General features: G+C 38.5%; 1 protein-coding gene across 12 annotated transcripts in view; it reads right to left on the bottom strand.

Annotated features, from left to right (window-relative positions):
* The window catches only part of znf185 (zinc finger protein 185 with LIM domain), a 40,792-nt gene extending 26,406 nt beyond the window's left edge, over positions 1 to 14,386 (bottom strand). For 9 of the 12 annotated variants that reach the window (XM_077022767.1, XM_077022774.1, XM_077022769.1 and 6 more), the window contains exons 1-13: positions 14,221 to 14,385; positions 12,941 to 12,993; positions 10,722 to 10,833; positions 10,291 to 10,395; positions 10,149 to 10,181; positions 10,010 to 10,069; positions 9,803 to 9,850; positions 8,240 to 8,320; positions 7,368 to 7,448; positions 6,982 to 7,038; positions 6,783 to 6,878; positions 4,411 to 4,521; positions 1,968 to 2,069 (exon numbers count right to left, since the gene is read on the bottom strand). In XM_077022767.1, coding sequence (XP_076878882.1) covers positions 1,968 to 2,069; positions 4,411 to 4,521; positions 6,783 to 6,878; positions 6,982 to 7,038; positions 7,368 to 7,448; positions 8,240 to 8,320; positions 9,803 to 9,850; positions 10,010 to 10,069; positions 10,149 to 10,181; positions 10,291 to 10,395; positions 10,722 to 10,833; positions 12,941 to 12,950 — 896 coding nt within the window. In that variant the 5' untranslated portion in view covers positions 12,951 to 12,993; positions 14,221 to 14,385. Of the gene's footprint in view, positions 1 to 1,967; positions 2,070 to 4,410; positions 4,522 to 6,782; positions 6,879 to 6,981; positions 7,039 to 7,367; positions 7,449 to 8,239; positions 8,321 to 9,802; positions 9,851 to 10,009; positions 10,070 to 10,148; positions 10,182 to 10,290; positions 10,396 to 10,721; positions 10,834 to 12,940; positions 12,994 to 14,220 lie in introns of all 12 variants that reach the window. The other 3 variants (XM_077022772.1, XM_077022770.1, XM_077022775.1) reach the window with 2 other exon arrangements.

The following is a 14,386-nucleotide window of genomic DNA, read 5'->3' as shown; positions in this document are numbered from 1 at the left end:
GGAACCGGACGAAAGGGTCCGTATCCGTAATTACCGTAGGGTGTGAATGGGCCTTAAGTTGTTACTAAGTAGATGTCATGGTCTTGCTTGGTGGCTGCTTTCAGAGATGTTAAAAAGTTGCAAAATGCAAGTCTAAGCCAAGTCACAAGTCTTTTGGCTGGAGTCCAAGTCAAGTCACAAGTCTTTTGGCTGCAGTCCAAGTCAGTGTTAATTTTGTTGACGAATAATTTTTGTCATAGTTTTTGTCAACAAACCTTTTTTTCATGACGAAAACGAGATGATAACTAAAAAACTATACGAAGGGATAAAAACGATGACAAAATTAATGGACATTTTTGTCAACGAATAAAAATGAGACAAAAAAATTGACCAGCGACGACATATATTCAGAACTGATTTGGTTTTGTGAAAGGTAGGGATAAGTCAAGAAGAGATCCAACCGTAACTACTTTAGCGTACACCGAGAGGTGGGACAAACTGGGTAATCGTCAAATCAGTACTAATGTCTTTGCATCGCACAGAACCCGGGAAGACCATACTAGCCTGTGAACTAAGCCGTCCCCTAATATCAGCCACTTGCACGTATTGCTTATTTGTCTCTTATCACCAATACAATTGCGAATTTTCATAAAATGTGAGCTCCTGTCTTAGAATGAAATTTTAACTTTATTTGAACAAAACATCACATTAACAACAGTGTAATTTTGCAACAGAATGTTTTTGCATACTGTTCGAGATACTAGCGTCAAAGTAAACAAAAATATAATTACTGAAAAAAGTTAATCTCATTAAATCAAATGAGTCTATGTCACGATATAGCCCTGGACCGTTCCCTTCGTCATGTGTTTATGTCGTCTCCGTGCGTGGGTCAGTGTGAGTGTGTTTATCAGTCTCACCTGTGGCTCGTCTTGTCATCACACAGAGCTAATGTTGTTCGTCTATTTAATGTGCGGTTACGCAGTGTCCCATGCTCATCTTTGTCCGAGTCTCACGTTAGTACGTTTATGTTGAATGTGCGCTGCCTGTGCTCCCAATATCAATAAACGTGTATATGTTACACTCGACATGCCTCTTCGTGCTGCCTACCCCTCACCATTAGTCTAGATGTAGCATGGCAACCTCATTTGTTCACATTTAAAGCTTCTCTCCGATTTCCCACTAGCAATAAACAATGTTGTGTGGTCTGTCACGAGAAAAGGGGCTGTGTCCTAGCGATGGGCACAGCAGTTTTTTAGATGAACTGAATCATTAGAATCAGTTCACTAAAAAGATTTGTTCACCAAATCGTTCAGTGCTTGGCAGGACTCCGACCTACCTAACTGATACACAGCTGAACGGTTCATGTTTCAGTTTAGTTCACGGACTCAGGGACCAGGAGACGAGAGTGCTGTAAATAATTTATAAATAAAAAATATGCAACTAAATGTAGGGTTTATTATAGGAAATATAAATCGGGGGCGTGTGAAAACGGTCAAATGCATGTGTCTCACGCTCAAAGCGTGAGAGTTGCCAACCCTGTAATCGATTGACTCTTGAGTTATTTTTGACAGGTCCGAGTCGAGAGTCATTAGGGGTGAGTTTCACGTCAAGTCTGAAGTCTTTTTGTAGGCGACTTAAGTGCGACTTCGATCAAGTTGCTCACTCGAGTGCCCATCTCTGGCTGGTTCCTAGGGTTTTTCTTGGATATTAAGTCAAAGTTAAATATTGTTTGAATAGTGCTTTTTACAACAGCTGTTGCTATGGTATCCCAGGTGACTGCTATGCATTTGCAAGTAGTTGCTATGCAGTTCCAGGTCATTGCTAGGTGTCTTGCTAGGTGGTTGCTATGTAGTTTTGTGGTTGCTATGGAGTCCCAATTGAATTATAAACATGGAAATTATTTCATTAAAAATATTACGTTATAAAAATAATGACAAAACCAAAAAATGGTTTCCCTCTTAATGCATACATAGTTTTTTATAATGCACCTTGTTTTAGGAGATGACTGTGGTTTGGGTTCAGGTGTTTTGAATGTGTCTTTCTCAGCAACTGGAGCAGTTGTAGTGATTGTAGTGATTGGTTCAGTGACACTGTAGAAATGAAAACAGAGAAATTAGGTCTGCCATCATAAAAATTCACTATGTTGATCTAAAGTTGTAGAAGGAGCAAAAATAGAGATTCTCATGTAAGGACATGTAAGTACATAAAATAATCACACAAGATAATTATTTCTGTATTTGTGTGCCTAAATTTTTCCAATATAGACATAAAGCACCTTGGTTTAGGAGTTGGCTCTGTTTTAGGTCCAAGATCCAACCCGGGCCAGACACCTCCTAATTAGCCAGCTATGATGAAGGATCAACCCACTGCCCTGGACCCTCTCACCACCCCGAATTCTCCCCTGCTATGGCTGTATCTCCGCGGCCCTGGACTACTATTACTGACCATCAAGAAGTTTAGGACCGAATAGGAATTACATAGAGAACTGATGTATATAAACACACAAAGATGAGATTTTTTATCCTTCCCATCTTTTCTTTGTTTTTCTATCTCTTTAAACGTTGTTATGATGACCGGCGTTAGCCGGAGGAGGATGGGTTCCCCCCTGAGTTCCTCTCAAGGTTTCTTCCTCGTGCTCTTAGGGAGTTTTTCCTTGCTACTGTCGCCCTTGGCTTGCTCACTGGGGGCTTAGACTCAGACACTTGTAAAGCTGCTTTGTGACAACAACTGTCTATATAAATACATAAAGTATATATATAAATATATACTTTAAAATATATAAAGCGCTATATAAATACATTTTGATTTGTAACTACTCCATAGCAGACTAAAGTGACTGAAATTATCAAACAGATAACAGATGGTAGTGCTGACAGTAATCTACATTTCTTATCTGTAATAATATAAACACAACAAGCCTTTGTTTTGGAGTGGGCTCTGTTTTGGATTCAGGTGTAATATCAGAGGGTTTCTCAATACACAGTGAACACTGTAAAAATTGTGAACCACACAAACATGCTTTTTCTAAAATAAAATTAAATAATCTTATGAAATGAACATCCAAATCTCATTTGTAAAGCAGATTTTCCAAATTAGGAACATATAAAAAAGAAATACATTTTCATTATTGAATGTAATGTCTCTAATGTCTCAAAAAACTGAAAATCTGCCAAGTGTAAAAGTATGTGAACTTTTTAAGTTAGCAGCTTGTGGCACCTCCTCCTCCTGCAGCCATTACTTTAACCAAACTTCTTCTGTAACCTTCTGGGGATTTTGGCCTTGACTGGGCCAATCCAAAGTGTAAATCTTTCTCTTAAGCCATTTCTTGGTAGTTTTGCTGGAATGCTTTGGGTCATTATCTTGTTGTATAATACATTTATGTCCCAGCTTCAGCTACCTGACTGATGGCAGAACATTTTGGTCAATAATTTGTTGACAGACCTGGGAAGTGATGGTTCACTGGATTGTATGGAGTTACCCAGGTGTGAAGAGCAGACCTTCACATTTCCACCTCCATGCTTTACTTTTGGGAGGAGGTTCTTCTTTATAAGCAGTGTTGACCTTTCTCCAAACATAGTGCCAGTGGCGCAAAAAGGGGGTATGCAGCGTATGCGATGCATAGGGGCGCTGCACTAGAGGGGGCGCCAAATCGATGCCAGAAAATTATTTGCCAAGTTGGTGGGGGGTGGGGGTGGAGTACGGGGGGGTGGGGTGCCAATAGTATGTTTGCATACACCTCAGAAAGCATGTAGTTGCAACCCTGCATAGTGCTGGTGATTATGACCAAATAATTATATTTTGGACTCATCTGTCCATCTGTCTCATCTGGATTTTCAAAAAGCCTCTGGTTTGTCCAAGTGCTCTCTGGCTAAATTTAAACAGGCAACTTTATTCTTTCTTGAGAGCAGTGGTTTCCTTCTAGCAACTCTCCCATGAATGCCACGTCTGTTGATTCTATGACTGAAGCATGCACATTTATCCCAAATGCTTTCAGAGAGATCTGCAACTCTCTGCAGGTGATATATGTGGATTGGTCTTTAACTGAATTATTATTTTCTGTTCTGGTGCTTCTTGGTGCAAGTTTTGACGGCTTTCTGCTTCTGGGCAGAGTAGCGGTCATGGACCCATGTGTTTGTAAAGCTGCTTTGTGGCAACATATGTTGTAAAAAGCGCTATATAAATATTGACTTGAATTGATGCTGAGTGCCCTCATTTGTAAATGATGTCTTACAGTGAATGGATGGAAATGAATGGAATATTTTGAGGATGGTCATGTAGCTTAATGAACATGCACCTGACATTTCATATACAAAAACTGGTGATGATCAAATAAGAGAATCATGGTAAAACAACAGAAAAATCTAAACTATTCAGTTCACAATCTTTCAAGCAGCACTGTATAACAATATGATCAATGAAATATAATTTAACCTTTTAGTAGGAGTAGTCTCTGGTTTGTCCATAGGTTTTGGTTCAGGAGCAGATGGGACATTCTTCTTGACTGGAGGTACTGGATCATCAACGCTCATCTCCACACCGTAACTAGGTGAACATTGACAGAGGTTCTGTAAGTATGACTGATAGCGTTGGCAAAAACTAAAGTGTCAAAGGTATGATTAAATTATGTGGTCCAGTCAACTAGTGTCATAGTACACAGCATCTTAAATAAATGGCCTTGTCTTGGTCTCCACAACATTTGGAATCTATTGTGTCTCTGTCTCAAAGGACTGCAGGCTTCTGACATATTAATGTGCTTAAGCAGTGCAACTCTACATTACCATTAGCTAAAATGTTACAATCCACTTTTTAATCATTTGAACTAATATATATAATATAACATAATGTTTAAAGCTTGTAAACTTGAAATATTCCATCAACCATCAGCAAATCTTACAGCAATAAATTATATATTTTAATGTTGTTGTTGCAAAGTGTTTTGAAACCATAGCATTTCAGCAGACACGTTATTATAACACACACTATTTTAACAGACTTATGTATAATTTCATGTAAGAGCTAGTGTCCTTTGCCTGCTGGTGTGCTTGTTTGCATGTGTTCAACAATGTAGATAGCACTTTTTTTAAAGTACTATTACAGCGCCCTCTATAATTATTGGCACCCCTGGTTAAAATGTGTTAAAAGCTTTGAAATAAATTATTTTTTTATGTGAAATGTGCCATATTTGTCAATTGTGATTTTTCATCCCAATCGAAATTTGTCCTCCGCATTTACCCATCTGTGCAGTTAGAACACACACACACACACACACTAGTGATTACTAGTGGGCTGTGGATCACACGTGCCCAGAGCGGTGGGCAGCCCTAGCCCGGCGCCCGGGGAGCAGTTGGGGTTAGGTGCCTTGCTCAAGGGCACCTCAGTCATGGCCTCAGGTCTGGGAATCGAACCCACGACCCTCCGGCCACAAGACCAGTTCCCTAACACAGGACCATGACCATGACTTTATTGCAGACGCATAATCTCACTCTCACAATCTCAAATTTTAAAAACGCAAATTTCAACTCAAATGTAAAAAACATTACTGGCACCCTTACCAATTTCTTGGAAATAAATAAAATGATTAAGCGTTTTCGCTTAATAATAACAATGAGCAAAATATAACAATGAGCAAAAAAATTAGTTTTCTTAATTTATATTATATTAACTATGATATGACTTCTGTATACTTTATAGAAGCAAATAAAAAAAAACTTTCTAGAAGCAAAGAGAGAGATATCCTTAAAAACCTTATAATTTGTATAAAAAATAATAAATTTTTTTAATGGACTGAGAATATATAAATTTTATAAAACTTTCCGCCAGATATACTGCGATGTTGAGTTTATAACGTCAGGTGAGTCACAAAGGTAGATTTCCGACGTATTCGTTTGCACGATACATGGTGCCTTCACAATAGGCCTATTGCTCCGGTAAAAGTCCGACAGTAGGCTAAATGTCGCGGAGAGAAGCCAAAGCAGATTGGGTGTTTTTTTTAAACAATGTTTGTTCTTGACGTTGACTCGGTACTACTGATCCTGACTCCATCATCACCAGCCGGCTTTACACTGTGCGATTCATGCGGTCTTATGTGTTTGAAACCTTGACCAAATTCCATGACAGTTTGTTCTCACTTGTGTTGAAAGTGAGACATAAAGATAAACCCACGATGTTAAACAAATTAAGATATTCTGCTATTGTCATCCATATGCAACTTATTTTGGCCAGAAGGAAACATCGAAAGGTGTTCTGTCTACTGACACAATTTCACAATACGTTCTTGTCCGAGTCCAGCGTTTCCGTTTCAGTGTAATCCATTGTGTTTGCAGTGGGCGGTTGCACGTTCATTCCAGACACTCCCTACTGGTTGTTTTAACTCCCTACTGGTCACTTTAACTCCCTACTGGTTGTTGTAACTCCCTACTGGTTGGTTTAACTCCATACTGGTCACTTTAACTCCCTACTGGTTGTTTTAACTCCCTTCTGGTCACTTTAACTCCCTACTGGTTGTTGTAACTCCCTACTGGTTGTTTTAACTCCCTTCTGGTCACTTTAACTCCCTACTGGTTGTTTTAACTCCCTACTGGTCACTTTAACTCTCTACTGGTTGTTTTTAAACATGCGCCATAACTGCAGTCAGAATACGAGCCATTGGAGCAAATGTCTGGCACTACCAGTAGGTAACTAATTGAAGGCTGTCATTGTTTGCATTGTTTTACCCCACGACCAAAGAAATCTTTCACGATATGCGATCATCTTTTACAGCAGCAAAAACTTCATAACAATCGCACAGTGTAAACCTGGTTTACCTCTGCTGAGCCACAAGGCTAGAAGAGGAAGGGGTAGCTGGGATCTCTGCTTTAGGTTCAACAGGGTCGCTGTCCTCATCTTCACTGATAACTACCCTATACACACACACACACACACATGCACGCATGCACTCACCAGTTACAACGCGATAAAGTACATTTTGTTTTGAGGATATGTGAATTTGCCACAAAAGTGTACCTCTTGGCAACAAAAGATGTAATTGGTGGGGCAGAACTCTCTGGTTTCTCTGAAGACCTAAAATGTTTACCATAAAGCAATAAATATCAAAACCTAAAATATTTTATATATATTATATAAGTTTATACATTTGTATATGAACTTCTGTGAACTCTCGTTATGCACATTATGAGCCATTATTGTAATAGAATTACTAAATTACGCTATTTGCAGGTAATGAGAATATGTACTGTATGATCGTTGGTTTAGGAACATATGTCAATTTTGAAAACGAGTTATTTTTCCCTTTTTTTCCAGCTGTAACATTTAAGGTTTTAGTAGGCGATGATGTGAGTAGCGTCATGCTTTCTCAGGACCACCACTGAAACAACAGGAGTAAAACATACTCATATTTCTTTGCAGCCGAAAGCACGTATGATCTCTGTCTTGATCCCGAGTTCTTCAGGACACTGCTGGCTGCCTCTGTCCTGAACACGCGCACACACACAAAGAACGGCGTCAGAGATCACCGTACACGCCCGGTTTCAGGGAGAGGAACGCTGTTAACAATACGTTTGCATGCACACAATAGCCTGTCTAAGTTCTTAGTGTAAGAAAATCTAAAACCCCAAATACAAAAGTTATGAATAACCAGTCAGGTCATAGTCCCGTTTACATACACAGCAGGACAGTTTGACTTTCTTGTCACTTATTGTGACACCTTCTAAGATTTATTCCTTGACTTCAGGACCAGGGGCACCTGGTGGTGTGGGGGCCCAAACAGGCCATTCAAGTATGCCATGAACCGGCTCTACTTTACTTTGCCCAACAGGGTGAGAGAGTGTAAGTGCACGTATGCTCCTGTTGTGGAAAAAAGGGGAACTACTTTTGTTTTTGATTGACAGTTATACCGAAACACGTAGTTCTATTCTGTAAATCAGTGATTTCCATCACTGTTATCTCAAATGTGAGATCGTCATTTCAATCTTTTGATCAATATAGAACTAAAACAAATGGGGTTTGCATCTGCTTTCGGGTGTGTCTATCATGCGCACTCCCAAGAAGGGGGTGCATCTCGCGTGCATCTTCAATTGAGCACAATATAGGTGTTACACCGGAATCTGTGACCATCGAATTCTGTGACTGCTGTTCTGTGACGGCAGAAAAAGTGCAACAATGATCTCTGCAGTCACAGAACTCAGTGAACACAGATTATGGTGTAACACAGACATACCACTCTAATGATCAGTGTGCATTTAGAGAAAAAACACTTGTTCACCTTTTGTCTTGTTCTTCTGTGCTGAGAGATGGTTCCGACTGCTCTGTAGTCTCTGTGTTCGGGCGAACAGTGTGAGGAGCTCTAAGAACACGTCCGAAAGCAATTCAGAATTTAATTAACAAATTATTCATATTCAATTAGCTATATATTAACACATATGACTCATGCTGGAAGGGCAAGTGATCACAAAAATGTATGTATGTGTGTACAGTATGTTTGTATGTATGTATGTATGTATGTATGTATGTATGTATGTGTGTACAGTATGTTTGTATGTATATACAGTATGTTTGTATGTATTTATGTATGTTCAGTATGTATGTATGTATGTATGTGTGTACAGTATGTTTGTATGTATATACAGTATGTTTGTATGTATTTATGTATATACAGTATGTTTGTATGTATTTATGTATGTTCAGTATGTATGTATGTATGTGTGTACAGTATGTTTGTATGTATATACAGTATGTTTGTATGTATTTATGTATATACAGTATGTTTGTATGTATTTATGTATGTTCAGTATGTATGTATGTATGTATGTGTGTACAGTATGTTTGTATGTATGTACAGTATGTTTGTATGTATTTATGTATATACAGTATGTTTGTATGTATTTATGTATGTTCAGTATGTATGTATGTATGTATGTGTGTACAGTATGTTTGTATGTATGTACAGTATGTTTGTATGTATTTATGTATATACAGTATGTTTGTATGTATTTATGTATGTTCAGTATGTATGTATGTATGTATGTCAGTAGCGAACCGTGACCATTAAACCTGGGCCCGCTCCTCCCCCCCCAAAAAATTTTTTTTTCCTTTCCTAATTAACTGCGATAAATAAAAAATAAAAAACTGAGACCTCTACATTTACATTTACATTTATGGCATTACAGCTTTAGAAATGCAATAAACAGTAATATCTGTACTAGATAACTTCTTAACAAAATAAGGTTCACAGCTCCGTGTTCCTCGGAAGCGGAATATGTAAACAACGTGCACGAGGGCATCAAAGGAATGAATCGAAACTAGCTAGCGGTGGTACGCTAACGACAGCTAGCGTCGCCACAGCAGGCAGAAATTATCATACAGTCAAGCCCGCCCACTAAGAGGGAAGATATGATTGGTCAATTTTGCTGTCATTTGAAACTGGTATTGCGCTGAATTATAACTGCCAGGCCCTCTGTAAACGAACAACGGGCATCACAGTCCTGATAGGGGGAGACACAGGCTCACAGGCTTCCACTTAACTTAACCCCTCACCTTCCAACACAGATTGAATAGACACGGGTGAATAATTTATTTGCTTATATTTCTGTAATTGTTTAGATGTCGATTGTCAAACTGTAAGTAGATTTTAAAAATTTATAAATTATATATATTTATATTTTAAGAATATTTTAGGCCCTCTGAGGGCCCTGACGGTTCCCCACTGATGTATGTATGTATGTACAGTATGTTTATATGTATGTACAGTATGTATGTATGTACAGTATGTTTGTATGTATGTACAGCATATTTGTATGTATCACAGTTCATAAACTCATTAACTTACATTTTCTTGTATCCATCAGAAGCCTTTTTGACGAAGCCAGATGTTCCACTAAAAATACAAAAAAATACAACAAAAAATTGACAATACTGTTAAATGTCCACGTCAATGTACTCTTCCAATATCATATCAATAAACATTTCTATTTGTTATATTTTTTCTGAGAGTAAGTCAACTACCAATATTTCAGGTAATCACAGAGTCGCTTACATGTGACCGTTGGCAGAGGATGGCTGAGCTAATTTGGTGTCAGTCTTTGTGAAAACTCCTCTGCAAAAGAATTTTTTGCGGTTCATAACATGGAATCATTTTATAATAACCGATGGCATACGTCCAAATGCTTACATACCTGATCAAGTATCCAGACGATGGTGTTTTGGAACTGTTGAAAGGTAAACTAATTGTCAGTGTAAGGCTGTATTTTGCGAAGAGCTTTATATGAATGACGTGGCAGGAGGCAGAACTCAAGCATGCACGATGCAAGATCTCACTTGTCTGTGCTGGGAGGAGGACGGGCTTCTTGTTCTTTAGAGGTGGCATCTGATTCAGCATCACCTCCAGCTCCGTTTAGGCGACCGGCCCGCACCTCTGCGACCCTTCACACAATACAAGTTTGGATGTGGTGCATTCATGCAGAGTATTAACCAGTTTCCTGGACATGTATTAAGCCTACTCTTGGACTAAATCGCAGTGCCACTGAATGGCCATTGATAATTCCTTTTAGTCTAGGTTTAGGCTTAATCTGGCTTTTGGAATCTGACAGACGCTACCATTAATGTTGTGAGGTTAATTTCATTCTAGCTGTCTCTCAAACACAAACACATATCTCAATATCATAGGCATCAAGAGATAAGTTAGTCTGCACACACAACATGGCCGTGTGCACACACGTACTATGTGTCATGGTAGTCACTACACTAACCATGGCTTCTCATCCTCCTCTGGTTCCCCTTTGGAGCGTTGAATCCAGCTGCTGTCACCCTTCAGTGCAGTACGAACCTTTGTTGTACGAAAAACAGACTGTCTGTCCCCCTCTGCACACACATACAAAACAACAATTGTGGTATCAGAACTGTGCAAAGCAGTTATGTCATACAAGTGCATCTGAAATACAAAAGATGAGGAATTGCCTCAGTAATGAATGGCCTTATGTTAAGAGGCCTCATGCAACGTGCACATGCACAAAGGAGTTTGTAAAAACACATTTTTTTATTTAAAAAAAAAATTCTCTATATCTCCACATATTGTTTATAGTCTTGGGAAATCACATTATTGCCAATGGTACTGTTAAATAAATCATTTTCATTGACCCATAATGGATGCTATATTCATTTCCCCCACAGACAGCTAGGCTAATTGCCAAAAAGATTTTCATTCAAATGGAAATAAAAGTTATGTACTTATAATGTGTAAGGATGTTCATTGGCTGCTTTGGCCATATTGAAATATATGATTTGAAGACTTGTGAACGGCTGGCCATATATAAGACATTTAACTTAGTGGACATGTGTGTGGAACCAGCTTTACAAACACCAGCCAAGATGAGAAACACAAAATACCAGCATTACAAACACCAGCCAAGATGAGAAACACAAAATACCAGCTTTACAAACAAGCCAAGATGAGAAACACAAAATACCAGCATTACAAACACCAGCCAAGATGAGAAACACAAAATACCAGCATTACAAACACCAGCCAAGATGAGAAACACAAAATACCAGCTTTACAAACAAGCCAAGATGAGAAACACAAAATACCAGCATTACAAACACCAGCCAAGATGAGAAACAAAATACCAGCATTACAAACACCAGCCAAGATGAGAAACACAAAATACCAGCATTACAAACACCAGCCAAGATACAAAACAAAATACCAGCTTTACAAACACCAGCCAAGATGAGAAACACAAAATACCAGTTCAATAATTTACAAGACTTGGAATTCTGTCAACTGGTTCTTTCCACAGGGAGGAGCTTATAGATCAGAGATCTCTCAACCATGGGTTTTCATTACAAGCTGGGTGAACAGGCTAGTATAAAACTATAACAGTACAATGTGCAGCAAAGATAAGGTGAAGGATCAGTCAAAATGTGATACAGACAGGCAAAATTGTTAACTGAAAGCATTTTCAGTCAGCCACTGTGAAAAACAAAAAAAAGACAATAAAATGGCTCTGTAGGCTGTATTGACTCATGGGCCATTCACACACTGCTATGCTGGGACAGATTGAGGTTTAGGCTGCACATGATGGTTTCTTCAATCACAGTGTCCCCTCTATAGAGTTCAAACGTTTATTAACCATTATCTCTATAATTCACCGTACAGAGGTACTTCGGTGAGCTGGAAGTGCAGGTGTGGAACACATCTCTGACCTGGGCCACTGGGCCAATGGCATTTGTAAGATCCTCTGAAAGCCTGCATGATACCCATATGTGCCTTGCTACTGCTCAGACAGCCCAGACACAATAACTTCTCTTTCTTTAGAGAGATGCCAAACATACAACCATGCATTCACTACTGCTGTGACTTGCTGACATTTTGTAAGCATTTTTCATGTTGTTTATCTCGGAGCTACAACCACCACATCAGTGCTTCAGTCTTGCTTTGACCTCACTAAAATTAGTTTCACATTAACAAACCTGTATTCATTACTTTCTGCTTAATTTTGCTTTAATCATACAGCAGCAAACCTAAACATACATGTTTATGTTCTATATTAGACAGGCAGTCGTTCACATGCACATCATTTACATTTACAAACATGTTTAGAGTAGAACAGACGTGGTGTTTCACATCAGTATGTTTTTTTTGAGCGTATGTACACTTATGTCCATACCCAAACTTTTAAGTATGAAATGTGCACACATATTTCTAAACGCAGCCACAGCACTGCGTTGTAACTAGCAAAATCACAGTGTTGAGTATTTACTAAACGCACTAAAGGTTTGAGAAACATTTGTACACTTTTGAATGAGGAAAGCGATGATGGTAATATCAGTCATGTACACAGCAATGACCGGTTTGTGGTTAGTCATCATAGTTCTGGGATTGGTGCACAGTTTAATTTATTATTGCTTGTGTGTCTGAACAAATAGGAGACAGAAGAGTTGTGGAAGTGATGTCCTTGTAGCTCACCTTTAGACATTGTAGGCAGCTCCTTGAATCCAAAGATCACTTGCTGAGAAAATCTGGAACATATTAAGAGTCAGAATTATGTATTAAATGTAACCTCTCAAAAACAGAAAAGATTCAATAAATAGATAAATAGATAATATCTGCATTCCACACAGACCATAATGGATTTCAGTAAACTGTCAGATATCTTTTCAGGTCCTTTTCGCATTTATGTTGAATTTCTGAGTCACTGTAACCATGCTGCCTAGCCAGTCCCACGACTTTCACAACATTCTCTTTCATATTAAGGATTATTTCCATCAGTGGGTTTCAGTATAGCCATCCAAATAAATTTGCAACTGTAAACACAAGTACTTACACACATTTCTAGCAATATTTATTGTCAACACAATAAAGCACTGGTATGCCAATTTCACAATCCACATATACGAATATTATTTTTAACAAATTTATGGAATTAAGAATGATAAGATTAAGTAATTTAGGTCATGGAACAAAACTGATAAATGTTCTGATAACTGATAAATCCAGGGAGCTGCTGGAGGGGCCATATTCATAGTTGTAGGTTTCAGCATAGTACAGCATAGTTGAATGTTTTCTTCTCTTGAACCCAATAAATAGTTTGTTCATAAGCTTCAATAGTAATAATCCAGCACCTGCACACTCCAGGACTAAAGCCAAACACCACCAGCACAATTAAATACACCTAGCACAACTTATCTGGTCACATTTCCCACCAAGGATGAAAAAGGATCTAGATTACTGGTCTATTGAACAAAGGCATGATTCTGTTGAATGTTTGACCTACTGAACAATGAAAGGCAAGATTTAATATATTTAATATTGTTACCCAAGACACAAATCAACTTGTAAACAGGCAAAACTCAATGGGAGTTAAGTAAATTACTCACACTTGGTCATAACAAGTGAACAAAGTGACACGGAAATGGTTTGGCAAAGAGTATTAGAACAACTCGCTGCAAACGAACACGGCTGCATAAATTAATCTAGAATCCGATCATCTCATTGTGTACATATCGCATTCCTTAAAATCAAAATTTATAATCAACCATAGTGTATATGCCCCCATGAGGAAAGACACAATAGAATGCTCAGCTGATCTGAAACAATTGATATTGTTGTCAAGAGAAGTGCTGTAAAAGGTCTTCAACAAACCCCTACGTGACATTGGTAATACATTGATCAATAGTTGCTATAACACAAGTTAAACATTGTGTCTCCATAAATGACTCTTTTTGCTGGTATAGCCACTAACTTACCTTGACAAAATCCAAATCCAAATTGGTGCAGGACACCTGACTCGGGCCCAGATATAGCTACACGGACGTCTTCCTAGTACAGGACAGCTGAACAGTCACTCTGAGTCATTACATACACAGAGACGCTGGGGAAGGCTGCCTGTTTGACAGCTGTCTCCTGGAAAGA

This window comes from Brachyhypopomus gauderio, chromosome 11 (genome assembly GCF_052324685.1).
Source record: "Brachyhypopomus gauderio isolate BG-103 chromosome 11, BGAUD_0.2, whole genome shotgun sequence".
Taxonomy (NCBI): Eukaryota; Metazoa; Chordata; class Actinopteri; order Gymnotiformes; family Hypopomidae; genus Brachyhypopomus; species Brachyhypopomus gauderio.
The sequence above is the reverse complement of the archived record's forward strand: the minus strand, read 5'-3'. Positions and strand labels throughout refer to the sequence as shown.